This window comes from Fistularia commersonii, chromosome 10 (assembly GCF_037954325.1).
Source record: "Fistularia commersonii isolate RoL2024-O1a breed Wild chromosome 10, RoL_Fcom_v1.0, whole genome shotgun sequence".
NCBI classification, from domain to species: Eukaryota; Metazoa; Chordata; class Actinopteri; order Syngnathiformes; family Fistulariidae; genus Fistularia; species Fistularia commersonii.
The window spans coordinates 907501-922270 of NC_141293.1; the positions used below are offsets into that span (position 1 = coordinate 907501).

General features: G+C 39.6%; 1 protein-coding gene across 2 annotated transcripts in view; it reads left to right on the top strand.

The window, feature by feature from the left end:
- Window positions 1-14770, top strand: part of LOC147230045 (neuropilin-1a-like) — a 112957-nt gene that overhangs the window by 77478 nt on the left and 20709 nt on the right. For both annotated transcript variants that reach the window (XM_086153160.1, XM_086153161.1), the window contains exons 9-11: window positions 2767-2942; window positions 4282-4437; window positions 12476-12620. In XM_086153160.1, the coding sequence (XP_086009286.1) occupies window positions 2767-2942; window positions 4282-4437; window positions 12476-12620 (477 nt within the window). The remainder of the gene's footprint in view (window positions 1-2766; window positions 2943-4281; window positions 4438-12475; window positions 12621-14770) is intronic.

A 14770-nucleotide genomic window follows, 5' to 3' on the forward strand; every position in this document is an offset into this window, starting at 1 on the left:
TTTTCTTCGTTTTTTTTCATATTTTTAGCTAGTTCCCGCTTGCTTTTTGTCGTTTTGAAAGTAATCAACGGATCAACTGAAGGAAAATGAAGTGCATCGTTCTTATTTAGCTGTCGTATAGAAGATGAAGCGCAGATATTGCATTGTTTTCTTCTTCTTTTCTTTATCTTTACCTTTTTAACTCCATATGAAAAGACTTCTCAGGTGTCGGGTTGAATCGCAGAGCTCTTTGTTCGCTAATTTTACCTCCAAATTTACCTCAGATTTCAAGAGAAAGTATCGTTCGGCAGCGAAAGGGATGGTTCGTCACTGTCCGCCTCTCTTCCCATTTACGGTTTAATTTCCTCATTCGACTCGTATCAAAGCTGCTATCAAAGAATATTAAGCTGCGGGTTTAACATCAGGATCAGACTGGATATGACGCTGCAGCAGCTTCCATAGAAACCGTTCACTTGCTGTGATAAGAAGAATTTTTTATAATGAAATACAAATATTCACCGAACCGATCGGATGATCAGATGTGGAGAAGCTCTTTTTTTTTTTTTTAATCTCATTACGCGACTTAGTTTCAACAGCAATCGAGTTCTAATGGGGATCAAAAAGACCGGACCGTGCTGGAATTCACCGACTTTTCTTTCGCTTTTGTTTGTAAAAACGCTCGATTCCAATGATTTGGATGGCGAGTGAATACTTTTGTCCTTGTAGTGTTTTTTACTTGAACGTAAACTTGGCTTTTCTACGTCCGGCGTTTTCCTGGCAGAGCTCGTGAAACCATACAGACTTTATTTAGTCGCCTTCGGGCCTGTTTTGGAACATTAAACACCGTCCCGGTTGTAATTTTGTCATCGAAAAAAAAAAAAAAATACACAGTTACAAACCAAACAGGAAAGGGGAAGCTGCACGTTTTGCTTGCCCAGCACCCAAAACATTGTGAAACAAGCTGACGAGGCTTTGCGTAACGCCGATGACAGAATCGCATTCGGCTTTTTCACAAGAAACCGCTTGTTGTTCCTCTTCTTTCTCTGCATGGACTTCCTGTGTGGGATCAACTCTGGAGCCACGCACTGTGGGTTAGTGCTCTTTGCTCTGGAGCGCATTCAGCCCTAAACAGTAGTCGCTGTAAAAGCGGTCGTGGTTCTGGAAGTGGTGGCTCCAGTGCAGCCGCGGTACGAAGCACAAACTCCGACGCCTTCTAGGTCGCATAAGTCGACGTCCCGGAGGCCGATGACCCGTCCCGTCCACGGAAGTCTTTGAGCCGTACAAATGGCCGATACACTTGCACGGATAAAAACAAAAAAAAACAAGGAAAAATTAATTAATTCAAAGAAAAATGTTTTATTACTTTCCTCAAAATTTAGGAAATATTTAGCTTTTTCTGTTTCTTTTTTTTTCTTTTTTTATAAAAAAAAAACAAAGGAAAAAGTTAATTAATTAAAAAAATGTATTATTTTCCTCAAAATTAAGAAAATATTAAGTTTTTTTTCTGTTCCTTTTTTTAATAAAAAAGGATAAAGTAAATTAATTAAAAAAAAGTTTTATTATTTTCCTCAAAATTAAGAAAGTATTGAGCTTTTTCTGTTTCATTTTTTTATATTTAAAAAAAACAAAGGAAAAAGTAAATTAATTTAAAAAAATGTATTATTTTCCTCAAAATTAAGAAAATATTGAGCTTTTTCTGGTTCTTTTTTTTTATTAAAAAGAATGAAAAAGTAAATTAATTTAAAAAAATGTTTCATTATTTTCCTCAAAATTAAGAAAATATTGAGCTTTTTCTGTTTCATTTTTTTATATAAAAAAAAGGAAAAAGTAAATTAATTAAAAAAATGTATTATTTTCCTCAAAATTAAGAAAATATTGAGCTTTTTTCTGTTTCTTTTTTTAATAAAAAAGGATAAAGTAAATTAATAAAAAAATGTTTTATTATTTCCTCATGTTTCTTTTTTTATATTAAAAAAAAAAAACAAAAAGTAAATTAATTTAAGAAAATGTATTATTTTCCTCAAAATTAAGAAAATATTGAGCTTTTTGTGGTTCTTTTTTTTTTATTAAACGAATGAAAAAGTAAATTAATTAAAAAAATGTTTTATTATTTTAGTCAAAATTAAGAAAATATTGAGCTTTATCTCTTTCATTTTTTATAAAAGTAGGATTTTTATCATTTTTATTTTTGGGGTGATTTTTTTTTTGGTGTAATTTGTAAATGATTTAATGTCTTTTCTTTCTGTGTTGATGTTCATTTTCCCAATTATTTTAAAATAATACCTTTGGATTAATGTACATTTATTTATTACTTTGGACAATGTTTTTATCCCTTTAACCACTTTTTTGATTGGCTCTAAGGAAATACTTTATTTTAATAGTTGTGAAAAGAGTATAAGAAAAAAAAAAACGGACAATTCCAAAACAGTTTTGTTAAACTAATCTTTATTTGATATTGAAGATGCCACTATATGAATGCCTGAATGGAAAACAATATTTCACCTTCCTCTAACGCCACAGGGTTTTAAAGAACCGAAAGCAAAGTTATAAAAAAGTGCGTCCACGGATAAGAAGCGGCAAAAAGTACCATCTTCCCCGTACAATTCAACCAAACCCGATTCACGAGTTGATGAATGAGATTTGGCCCGTGAGTTTGATCGGCGGCGGCGGCGGCCGGAGGCCATCAACTCAAACCGCCGACTGGTGCACGGACAAGATAAGGACGGCGGCGGCCGCTCTTATCGCGGCAAACTTTCTCAAGCTCTTCCTCTGGCTCTCTGGTTCCAGACTACCCGTGCTCAGGGATGCTGGGGATGGTGTCGGGTCAGATCTCGGACGCCCAAATCACCGCCTCGTCTTACACCAACCGAGGCTGGGTGGCGGAAAACGCCCGCCTGCTGACGGGGAGGTCCGGCTGGACCGGACAGCAAGTACGGCAACCCTTCAAAAACGAGTGGCTGCAGGTGAGCGACGTCTTCATTCAAGGTGGAAAACCGCCGATATTTAAAATGTATCGTTATCGTTTTAATTTTGGTGGCTTTTGCCCGTTACTAAAAATAAAAGTTGCAATAATAATAATAATAATAATAACCTTTATTTATACTTGTAAGACCACTGAGGTCTCCCTCATTTTCAGGGTGGACAAGTTTACAAGCAAAGCAGAGCACGGCGCAACGATAAGATGAGGTCAAGTTAAAAAATGGGAGATAAACTAAAAACAGGTGAAAATGAGATTAAATTAAAGACAGTACGGAAGCAGTAGATAAAACTCGAAACAAGTAAAAAATGAGATCAAATTAAAAAGTAGAAGGGGGTGGATAGAACTAAAAACAAGTACAATTGGCAGTACAAATTTAAAAAACAGTAGATAAGCTAAAAACAGGTGCAAATGTGATTAAATTAAAGACAGTACGGAAGCAGTGGATAAAACTCGAAACAAGTAAAAAATAAATAAACTCGGAAGTATGAGAACAACTTTATTTATCCCGAAGGAAATTGTTGAATTTGTATAAATTGTATAAAGTATAATCTCAAAAAAATACAAATGTCTTCGTATTTACTTCAATACGGGAATAAATAATCAGCATTATTTTAGGTCCGTCGTCACAGATTTTTCAATTTGCGTCTCTTTAGGTTTTAAACGCTCCCTTGCTTGTTTTGAGTTATTTTATTTCCAATAATATCGAATGTTAATTTTGAACTTATTTCTACATATCATTTCTTGGTATCGATCTTTGTTTATTTTACCGTTTATTCTTTTGTAAAGATTATATCTGTTCCTTTATCAGCTCGCGCTTTCTAGTCGCCAATTAGTTCCTTTTCTTAGTTTCCTTTGAAACGGTTATTTTCTGTTTAATTTGAAGGAAAGTGGTTGTTTATCTCCAGGTCATTTCCTGCTTACCGACGGTCTTTTTTTTTTCTCATTTATTCTAAACAGGAGCGACGGCGGGAAGATTAATACCGATATTTTTTCGAGTCTAATTGACGATTTTCTCCGATTGAAAAGAAAATATTGAGCTTTTTCTGGTTCTTTTTTTTTTATTAAAAAGAATGAAAAAGTAAATTAATTAAAAAAATGTTTTATTATTTTCCTCAAAATGGAGAAAATATTGAGCTTTTTCTGTTTCATTTTTTTATATTTAAAAAAACAAAGGAAAAAGTCAATTAATTTAAAAAAATGTATTATTTTCCTCACAATTAAGAAAATATTGACCTTTTTTCTGTTTCATTTTTTTAATCAAAAATGATAAAGTAAATCAATAAAAAAATGTTTTATTATTATCAACGTGCGCTCCCGGACAGGTGGATCTGGGCCAGGACAAGTTGGTGAGTGGACTGGTGATCCAGGGGGGGAAACACCACGACAGGAACGTCTTCATGAAGAGGTTCAGAGTGGGCCACAGCCTGGACGGAGAAGACTGGACCATGGTGAAGGAGGAGAACACCACCAGGCCCAAGGTCGGTTCACTCACAGAAGGGGGAAATTCAGCCACCGAAGTGAAAGGTCGAGCTCTTCGTAATCATCGCGAAAGCCGTATTTGGAAATGGGTTTAAATTTATCGGGGTAAACATATGGAATGTGAGCACCAGAGAGCGTTTTTAAAGGTGTTGTTTTTTCTGCACAAGGGACTGAATCCCCCGAGTGCATCACAAGACGCTCCATTTCTTGGAAACTACCAATAAACGTTTCTAAAAATCAGAATCGGTTCCACCGCTGAGGATCTTCGACTTGGTCTCGGTCTCACCTTGAGGTTTTTGTTCGCCGCTGAGTTTTCACCGTGGCCTCGTTTTTGATTTATAAGTGCGATTTTTCCGGAAGCCTTGAAAGACTTTCCTCGGATTCGGCAGGTCGCGTTCACCGCTAGTTAAAAACGGACCCGTCGGAGTTTGGACGGTCGGTGTTCAGGAGCGCTGCGACAGCAAATCCCATTCCTGGCCTTGTGGAGACGATATCTCGGCCGCAGCGTGAGCGGATTATTTTTAAACTTTGTACGAAACCCGGCGCGGTCAGAGGCTCGCGTGACCTCGCCGGCTATTTCCTCTTTGTATGTGATGCTTTTTAGCACGGAGACTATTCCCTGGTGAGATGAATCTGAAGTCATCCATGTAAAAGAATGACCTTGTTCGTTAAATTAGTCATTCAAACTCGTGGAATTCTGTTTTCAATACAGTAAACCCTTGTTTTTAGCGGGGGTTTCGTTCCAAAAAGAACCCGTTATAGGCAAAATCTGTGACGTAGAAACCTTTATTTTCTTTTTACAATGATTATACAATTAAATACTCTATTATACCTCGAAAAGAAATAACAAACCATCTTACAGGCTCAATCATTTGTTTCACAAATAAAAGTACTGTACTTTAGAAACATTTATTTCAACAAATAACTTCTGTACTGTCAAATAATCATTTTAATCATCAATGTGAACAGAAGGCTTCAAATTGCGGAGATTAGCTCCGCCCACCGCGACCCGAGTCATTGGATTAAACGGGAGAAAATTAAAAATGATTATGAAAAATATTGCGGACAGTTGCAACCCTTTTTGCATCCTTATTAAAACTTATCGCTGCTGTCGTCCTTAGGTTTTTTTCTTCCTTCTTTATGGAACGAATGTAAGATTCATTCATTCCGTAATGCCGACCTACAGCTGCATAGCTTTTAGCTTCCCTTAGCATGTCCAGAAGTTTAGCTTTATCTGCCATAGATAGCATCTTCCGCTGCCTTTTGGGCCCTTTTGTCGCTCCAGAGCGTTTTGTCAACATGATGGGTTTTAGAGAAACTTGAAATCTCAAGAGAATTTGCACGTCCGTCATGTAAATTTGTCAAGCTGTTTTACGTACGTGTACATATTAAACTGCGACGTGATTGACGCACAGGTAGAGAAGAAGCGGAGTGACTTTTTAGCCAATCGGAATGCGGAACACAATGCACCATGCAAATCCGTGAAGTAGCGAAACCGTGAAAAGTAAACCGCGTTAAAGCCAGGGATCACTGTATTGGTCACAAGGAAAAATACAAAATATTGTTGTCACACAAGAGCTTAAACTTTAAACGTTTTGTCTCCGGCAACGTCACCTGTTTTCCTGTGTTTTGGAACGCTAAGCGTCATTAGCTTAAACAACCCGCCGCGCTGACCTTTTACCGCAGAGTCTCGCAACAGTTATAGTTTACAGTCTCGCGTCCAGCAAGTCGGACAAATACCCGACATTTTGTTTCTGAATTTGAACCCCGACCTGTGCTCAGATGGTGACTGGCTGTACTATTGGTAACTGCTGTTGTTGTTTTGGGTAGCAAAGTTAGCATTAGCGGGTGCTAGTGTTACCAACCTGCATGCTAGCCCCACCATGTTTAGCGTTGACGTGCTAACTGAGGGTAGATGTATTACTGTGATTAGCAAACTCCTCTTGGTATAAAGTGCAAAAAACAGCATTATTATTTATTCATCCATCTGGAAGTTTAATATTTCAATTTCCTATCAAACTTTCCCCACTGGAACTCTGCGGTGCAAATTAAACTGCATTCATTTATATTTTTTTCTTTAATTCATTCCCTGAAGTGACCGTGTTCTAGCAAATCGCTTTATTTGTCACGGCAATCCAGTCTTTGAAAGTCTGAAAGCAAATTCTGTGACATCGGGTGAAATGGACGCGTACCTGGACTGCGGAAGCGACTGTCAGCGATCGATTTATTGCGCGGCTACTCGAAAGCAACGGACATGAAATAAACCCGTTCTGTGACCGACACACCGGACCACTTAAACGCTCAAAATGCCAAAATCCAGTTGTTGTTTTTGTTACCCGAATAATTACGAGCGAGAAGTTTCCCCAACGCCACTGCGAAATAAAATGCAGGAGCAGGACGGCAGTCTTTTACGACAAGATTCAAAGCAGAAGATATTCGAAACAAGTAGATGGTCAAAGCGTGAATACGTGCTTTGTGTTTAACGTTGTATTTTTGTGGAAAATGCTGGTTGGATGATGTAAATGATGGTGTAAATTAAGAATATTTAGATATTCTTCATGTTTTTTTCTACAAAGGCTGCGAAAGGTGTCAAAATTAGAATTCCCGGTGGACAGCAAAATTTATTTTATAACCTTTTTTTTTTTACATTTCTATAGATGAATTCTGACCAAAATCCGAGTTCTTCCGGTATTTTCCTCCTGGTTATCCAGAATGCATAAATCCTGCAGAACTAACGGCAACATCTGCACCTCATCATTACTTTATTTATGATTATTTATCAAATTACCTCGTTTTTGCACTACCTCATTGGCCACATGAGGATTATTAGCTATTACTGAAACACACATTGCACTTTGCAATTTGTATTTTCTATCGTCCGTCAAGTTCTTGTCCAGCCGTGGCGTCACCGCCGACTGGAGCCCAAATTCCTTGTATGTGTGAACATACTCGCTCCACAAAAGCTGTTACTGATTGTAATTTGGCGATATTACATGACCTGACTGTAACTCAGAAACAAAAATGCAAGTCTGAAAACAAAAAAAATTGACTTTCTTGCACGTGGGAAACAGCGTCCCGCCCCCTCGGAGGAGATTTATGCCCGTTCTGCGAAGGCATCCTTCTCCATGAGCTCCAGATGGCTGAGGAGCAGATTAGAAGCTTTACTGGGGTGGAGATGGAGATGCTCCTCAGCTTCTTTACGGTCTTTTTATTAAAACCACCGCAGAAGGCCGAGCTGGAGGAGGTGAGGGTCGGACATGCGTGATCCATGTGGCTGCTCGCGGCGGGACGGCGCCGTCCAGAACCGTCCCGCTATCCAGGAGGAGCTTTGGGACAAGCAAGGCGGATACAAACACACTGAGAAGCAGTTTTTCGCGAAATTCAGAACAACCCTGAACACTTGAACCTCACCTATAGTACAGCGCAATAACACTTTTTTTCCCACTTTTTTAAACTTTTTTATGTCTACATATTGATGTATTTATTCTTCTTCTTCTAGTTATTATTTATATTTTTTAATATATTTTTTTTATATTTGTGGTCTTACATCATTATATTTGTTGCATATATATATATATATTTATTTATTATTTATTATATATATATGTATATTTATATATATATTTATATATATATATTTATTACATATTTGTTACACACACACATCATTATATTTGTTATATATGTATATATTATATATATGTTACATATATACATATATTACATATATATACATATATATATAATATATACATGTATAACAAATATAATGATGTAAGACCAATCAATCAATATATATATATATATATATATATATGTGTGTGTGTGTGTATGTATGTATATATATATATATATATATATATATATATATATATATATATATATATATATATGTTGGTCTTACATCATTATATTTGCATTTATTATACTTATTTATTATATCTATTTATTATTTATATTATATTATTTATTATTTATTATTTATTTGTTATTTAATTTATTGTTATTACTTGTTTAATTATTTATTTATTTATTTATTTTATATATACATATACATATATATATATATCATTGTATTTGTCTCTGTGTCATGACAATGAAAGGAATCCATACGAATGGATTCCTGCGATGGAGTTCTTATGCTAATTTACTTTTGTTTTTCACAAGACACCGAGTGACTGCACCAGAAATAAACAAACTCTCTGCGGACTAGAGTTGAAAACAAAGCAATAAAGTTCATAAAAATTGGCAGTAAGAACTAAATCAAAATCATAATTATGTTTATCCATTGCAGGGAGCAGAGGTCTTTCCAGGGGAAAGTAGATCCTAAGTAGATTTTAATATTGAATACGGTCATGTAGCTCCAATTTAATCCAAAAAGAAAAAGAGAAAGTGTTTTTTTTTTTATGAATAAAATATGTTTATAAGCCATAAAAATGCTAGGATGACAAACAAAGGTATATGAGCTTCCACTAATGAAGAGACAGAGGAGCTCCATCAAACAGAGGAAATGAGTTAATAACAACATTTGATAAAGTCAAGACACAACTTTGAAGAGTTGCAAAAAGCTGGAGGTCAAAGACTGGGTTTATCAAAGCGAGCAGCCGTTAACCAGCCGTTTAGCAGCCGTTAACCAGCCGTTTAGCAGCCGTTTACCAGCTGTTTATCAGCCGTTTAGCAGCCGTTTAGTTCAGGACAGACAGCAAAGACTTCCTTCCTCCTCACAAGTTCCTTCACCCGAATTCTATGTTGAAGTTTTTCGATTGGAGGTGTGAGTTCTATCTCACACTCATGGAGTCGATGTCCATTTCACTCGGTGAAAATGACATTTTCTTGTACAAGTGGGAGAAAAAGTACTTCCTGAAATTTTCTATTCAAAGAGAAACTCACTTGGCGTTTGTAAAATGTCACCAAAACTTTTTTTTTTCATTTTTCAACATTTCGTTTTGCTGATTAATGACTCCATTTGAGAGTTACTCATAATTTGAGGGATTTTTTGGTTTTATTCTGTTAATTATTAATTTGACTTTTTTCAAGTTTCCTTTTTGCCAATTAGTAACATATTTATCTTTGCTGTGGATTCTAGTAAACACAGAAACATATTTTTGATGTTTTGTTTTTTTTTGGCCCACGATTCCATTTTATTCCCTTCAAAATTTCTATTATTTCTATCTGATTCTCAAATTATTTTTAGCAGAATTTCAGGTTTTCTACTGATTCTCTGGATATCTTTGGCTTAAATCCCATGTATTTCTTGCTTATTGTCCGGTCATATTTTGGATATTATTAATTCTTATTGTTTTATTTAACAATTCTCTTCTATATCCAGTTGTTCCCTGAATCTCTATGTGCACAGCAGCCGGATGCATGATTTTATTTATATTTTCTGCTGGTTTTATGCACGTTTCAGTAACATTAAGTCAAATTTGGGGGGTTTTACCCCATGATTTCTCATCATTTTTCATCCTATTCTAGACAACTTTGCAGATTCCATCGTTGAGCGTGAACTTTTAAAAATGTCAGAAAGGTCCGAGGCCTGGATGCGTCCGAAAGCTGGCCGCTTCCCCGGCGTTCATGAGAAACCGTACACGGATAATCCTGTCCGGACACAACGAAACACCGGCTTTATTTTGTTCCGTCTCACCGATTCACATTACGAGCACATCCGAACCGCCGCGGTGCAGCTTTGCACGCACGCCGCCGGAGAAAACATCAGCAAATCAGGCGGCGGCGCTCGCCGTCCTGCGTGTTCCATCTATGAAAATGCCATTCTCTGCTTCTGATTTCCCGCCTCTTGCGCCTTTGCGTCGTCTTTACATTTTGTCCGATAGATGCTTGATCAGAAGCGGGCTGACACGCTAACAAGGTATAGCGTGGTTCGTCAGCGAAAAACTGCCGCTTCTTAAGAAAACAACTCGGTCGGCTGACAACTTTGGTCGATGTCAGCGGAAATGTAAGCGATCCATCGCCGCGGCTCAGTTGGTCGGCGGGTGTGTTCTTGGCCAAGACGCAAAGCTCCGAAGTGTGTGTGCGAATGCATGAATGTGATCCGGTGGAAAACGCTAGAAACTGGAAGTAAGGATCATTTACGGTCCACGCTGTCGCTGCCGGCTGCCGTGATTTTACGACTATTGAGCGCACCTGGATATAAGCCGCACCTGTGAAATTTGAAAGGAAAAAAATTGTGCATATACAGGACGCTCCTGTGTCCATTTGTAATACGAGAAATTTACACAGAATGATTTTTTTTTTTTTTTTTTTACTTTTAATCAGATACGTATGTGTGTGAATGAGAGGAACTCGGGTGGAGCGGTGAGGCTACAGGGAGTGGAGATCAAGAAGCTGGAGGATTCCAGGTACTTAGGGTCAACAGTCCAGAGCGTAGGAGAGTGTGGAGAAGAGGTGAAGAGACGGTCCAAGCAGGTTGGAATGGGTGGAGAAAAGTGTCAGGGGTACCAAGAGATAGAAGAACATCAGCCAGAATAAAAGGAAAGGTGTACAAGACAGTGGTGAGACCAGCGATGATGTTTGGACTAGAAACTGTTCCAATGACCAAAAGACAGCAGGCAGAACGAGAGGTTGCAGAGATGAAGATGTTGAGGTTCTCTTTGGGAGTGACCAGGATGGAGAGGATCAGGAATGAGTCTATCAGAGGGACGGCACATGTTAGATGTTTTGGAGAGAAGGTCAGAGAAGCCAGACTGAGATGGTTGGGTCATGGACAGAGGAGGGATAGTGAATATATTGGTAGACGGATGCTGGAATTGGAGCTGCCAGGCAAGAGGTCTGGAGGAAGACCAAAGAGAAGATTGATGGACGTCGTGAGAGAAGATATGAAGGTAGTTGGTGTGAGAGAGGAGGATCCAGAGAATAGGGTTAGATGGAGAAGGTTGACTCGCTGTGGCGACACCTGAAGGGAAAAGCCCAAAGGAGAAGAAGAATCTGTCACAGGGGTGCAGGACATGTATGACCGAGACAAAGTGATGATTGAGATGTTTTGGGCACGAACAAAGGAGTGTTCATGTCCAAACCATGGTGAAGATCTGGGTAGAAGGTTGCTGAAGGTGAAGCTGCCAGGCAAGAGGTCTGGAGGAAGACCAAAGAGAAGATTTATGGAGGTCGTGAGAGAAGATATGAAGGTGGTTGGTGTGAGAGAGGAGGATGCAGAGAATAGGGTTAGATGGAGAAAGTTGACTCGCTGTGGCGACACCTGAAGGGAAAAGCCGAAAGAAGAAGACTTTTAATTAAATACGTACTGAAAATGCTTTTTTTCTGTACGGCGTCTGGAACTCGTCTGATTAAAAACACTTCTGCATCTCTTCTGCAAAATACAGTAGGCTACCATTCAAAGTCATTGATCACTTTCTTCACCTTGTCCTGCTAAAGTCGTCTTCTTCAGCGTCAAAATCAATCCTTTCTTTGTCTCGGTGTCACTTTTGTAAACCACACGCGTGTTCTGCGACGTCCACGACTAATTTTACCCGTCCGACGTGACGAGGCTAAAGATTTTGGCGGCGTGAAGCTTGTCGGCCCGTAAAAATCCATAAACCAGCCGCATCGTTGTTTAAGTCACAGTGCTGGGAAAAAGCAGCGGCTTATAGTTTGGAAATTACGGTCATAAATGTAGAATTTTTGTGGCGCTGTAAAAACCATGTGCTTTTAATGATATAAAACTAGTGGAATGAAGGTTCGTACGTAGAGTTTATGATAAGATCACTGGAAACTGGGCTGTATAAATAAATCAAATAGTCAGTGTGTGTCTGTGCACGTGGTCTAGTGTGAAAAGACACCATTGGCTGTCGATGAACACTTTGTAAATGATTCATGAACATTTGTAAGCTAATAAGATCTGAAAACCTTACAAAGTAAAAAAAAATGGGTCTGAAATCCTCAAAAACCCCAATGAAAGATGCCAGAAATCCTGCTCCCACATGTCAATCTCTCGCTTTCAGACAAATATCGCAGTTGTTGCCGAGATCCGGATCCCGAGTCGACGAAGGCGGTTTCTGACGTATCCCTTCCTTTTCCCCCGTCCAGATATTCCTGGGGAACACGAACCACGACACGCCGGAGGTGAGGTCCTTGGTCCCGCTACCGACCCGCTTCATCAGGATCTACCCGGAACGAGCCACCGCCGAGGGCGTCGGCCTCCGGCTGGAGGTGCTGGGCTGCGAACTGGAAGGTACGTTATCCCAGAATTTCCCTCCCGAGGCGACACGGCGTGTGTTTTTGAACCCGCCCGTTCCGGATCTGTGAGTCATACAGATCGTCGCGATAAAGAAGCCACTGCGGTTTCGGGCATTAAATGTAACATCCGTATTAAAACATTTCAAATCGGCCGGCTCGGTCTGGAAAACATTACCGTCGTGTCGGTTGCCGTTTTCCTCCGAGATGGAATTCGGATGGGGTGATGTCACAGCGCGTTTGACGCTAAGCAGAACCGCCGCTTCGGATCATCACGAATTTAAAAGAAAATCGTGGAAACGAGTTTCTCCGATTGCATCGCGCGGCGGCGGAGGAGAGGCTTTTTTTTTTGACGATGTTAGCGTGTGAGACAACAGAACGCGCCGTGATAAAGCGGAAAACATAACATCATAAAAACGTTATGAAGGGTTGAGCCTTAAACCTCATAATCTTCCACTCTAATGCCGCTGATCTGGCTCGGGGATCCCAGCGCCGGTTCCCACCAGCAGCATCTCACCAGCCATTTATCTACTCCGACTCCCTCACATTATGATAATATTTCTTTGTCGAACGCTTTTTGAGGCCGAGAACACGAAGATACTCCCTTTAATCACCCAAATAGAGGGAAAAAACAAGTTCTGCATTATTAAACAACCTATTTGTGCGGATATGATGATGATATGAATGATTAAAAACGGGTTTTACCCGCGAATCCCTCGCCACGTTCTCGTGCCTCGGGGATTTTCTGTTTTTGAATGTAGCTGCCATGTTCTGGGAAGTTGACAAGTTTTACTCGAGTAGAACGCCCCGATATTTTCACCCAAAACATGTTATTTCGCTAAACCTCAACATCCAGCCTGATTTTTTGGGGGTTTAGTCAAATGTTTCATGTAAATAAACGTGCAAAGCCGCTGCAGAAAACCTGAAATGTTAGAGTCCTTCTGGTGGCGACCTTCTGGTCATGTGACCTCGGGCGCGAGCCTCACTTCTCGGGTCTCGTCCGCACCTCAGCGTCCGAATAATCGGATGCCCGATTGGACTGGACTGGAATCCTAGCTGTGTCTTTTTCTTTAACCCTCATATTATGTTAAGGGTCAAATTGACCCTTAACATAATATGAGGGTTAAAATCTCATCACGTTACATTACATTATATTACATCACATTGCATTTGGCAGAGGCTTTTATCCAAAGCGACTTACAATAGAGGACATAAGGACTGCAAATACACTTGCAAATACAAGATGCACAGGAAATATACAGAACAGTAAGCTGGGGTTAGTGAGTTTGTTTTTTTTTTTGTTTGTTTTTTGGACAAAAACATACACAAACGTACACACACACTGCATAGCCTAACTTGGTGTCTAACCTGATCTGGGGCATCAGCGCAATAAAAAGTCCTGAAAGAGAAACGTTTTCACCTGTTTCTTGAAGGTTGAGAGAGATGATGCTCGTCTTGTTGCTTCCAGAAGTTTGTTCCACCACTGAGGTCGTAGAACTGAGCACAGTTTTGCCTGAGATCGCTGAGAGCGAGCAGAAGGTACTGCTAGTAGGTTTGTATTAGAGGAACGCAGCTCTCTGCCGGGAACATAAGGTCTTATTGTTCGGTTCAGATATGCTGGACCTGTTCCTGAGGTGGTTTTGAAGGCCAGGGTCAGGACCTTGTGCTTGATCCTGGCAGCTGCTGGTAGCCAGTGCAACCGGATGAACAGTCGTAACTCCACCTATAAGACATTTTTGGAGACCGTATTCGGACTGATAGCAAGGTTCCTCTGCGCCCGCCTTTCTCGGCGTCTCCGGATCGTACGTCTCCGCACGTTTATCACAGCATATACGTATCGCAGGCGCGCTATCAGGTGACACATCAGAAAAATCGAACAGCGACCAATAGTTTTGGAGAACGCCGACGTCTCCGGGTGTTTCGGGTCAACCTTTGTCATCACCTCTTTCCGCTTGGAGACGTTACTTTACTCGGTCTTCGCTCAAGAGCACGACTTTTTTTATCTGTGTTATCGTTTCGTTCCGGCTTTGACGCCGAACAAAAAAGCCGCGAACGAAAAGGAAAGAACGGAAGGAGTCGTTGAGTCGTTCGGTGATTCGTTCGTTGGCTAGTGAGTCGCTCGCAGTTTCTCAGCAAAGGGAGCGAGAA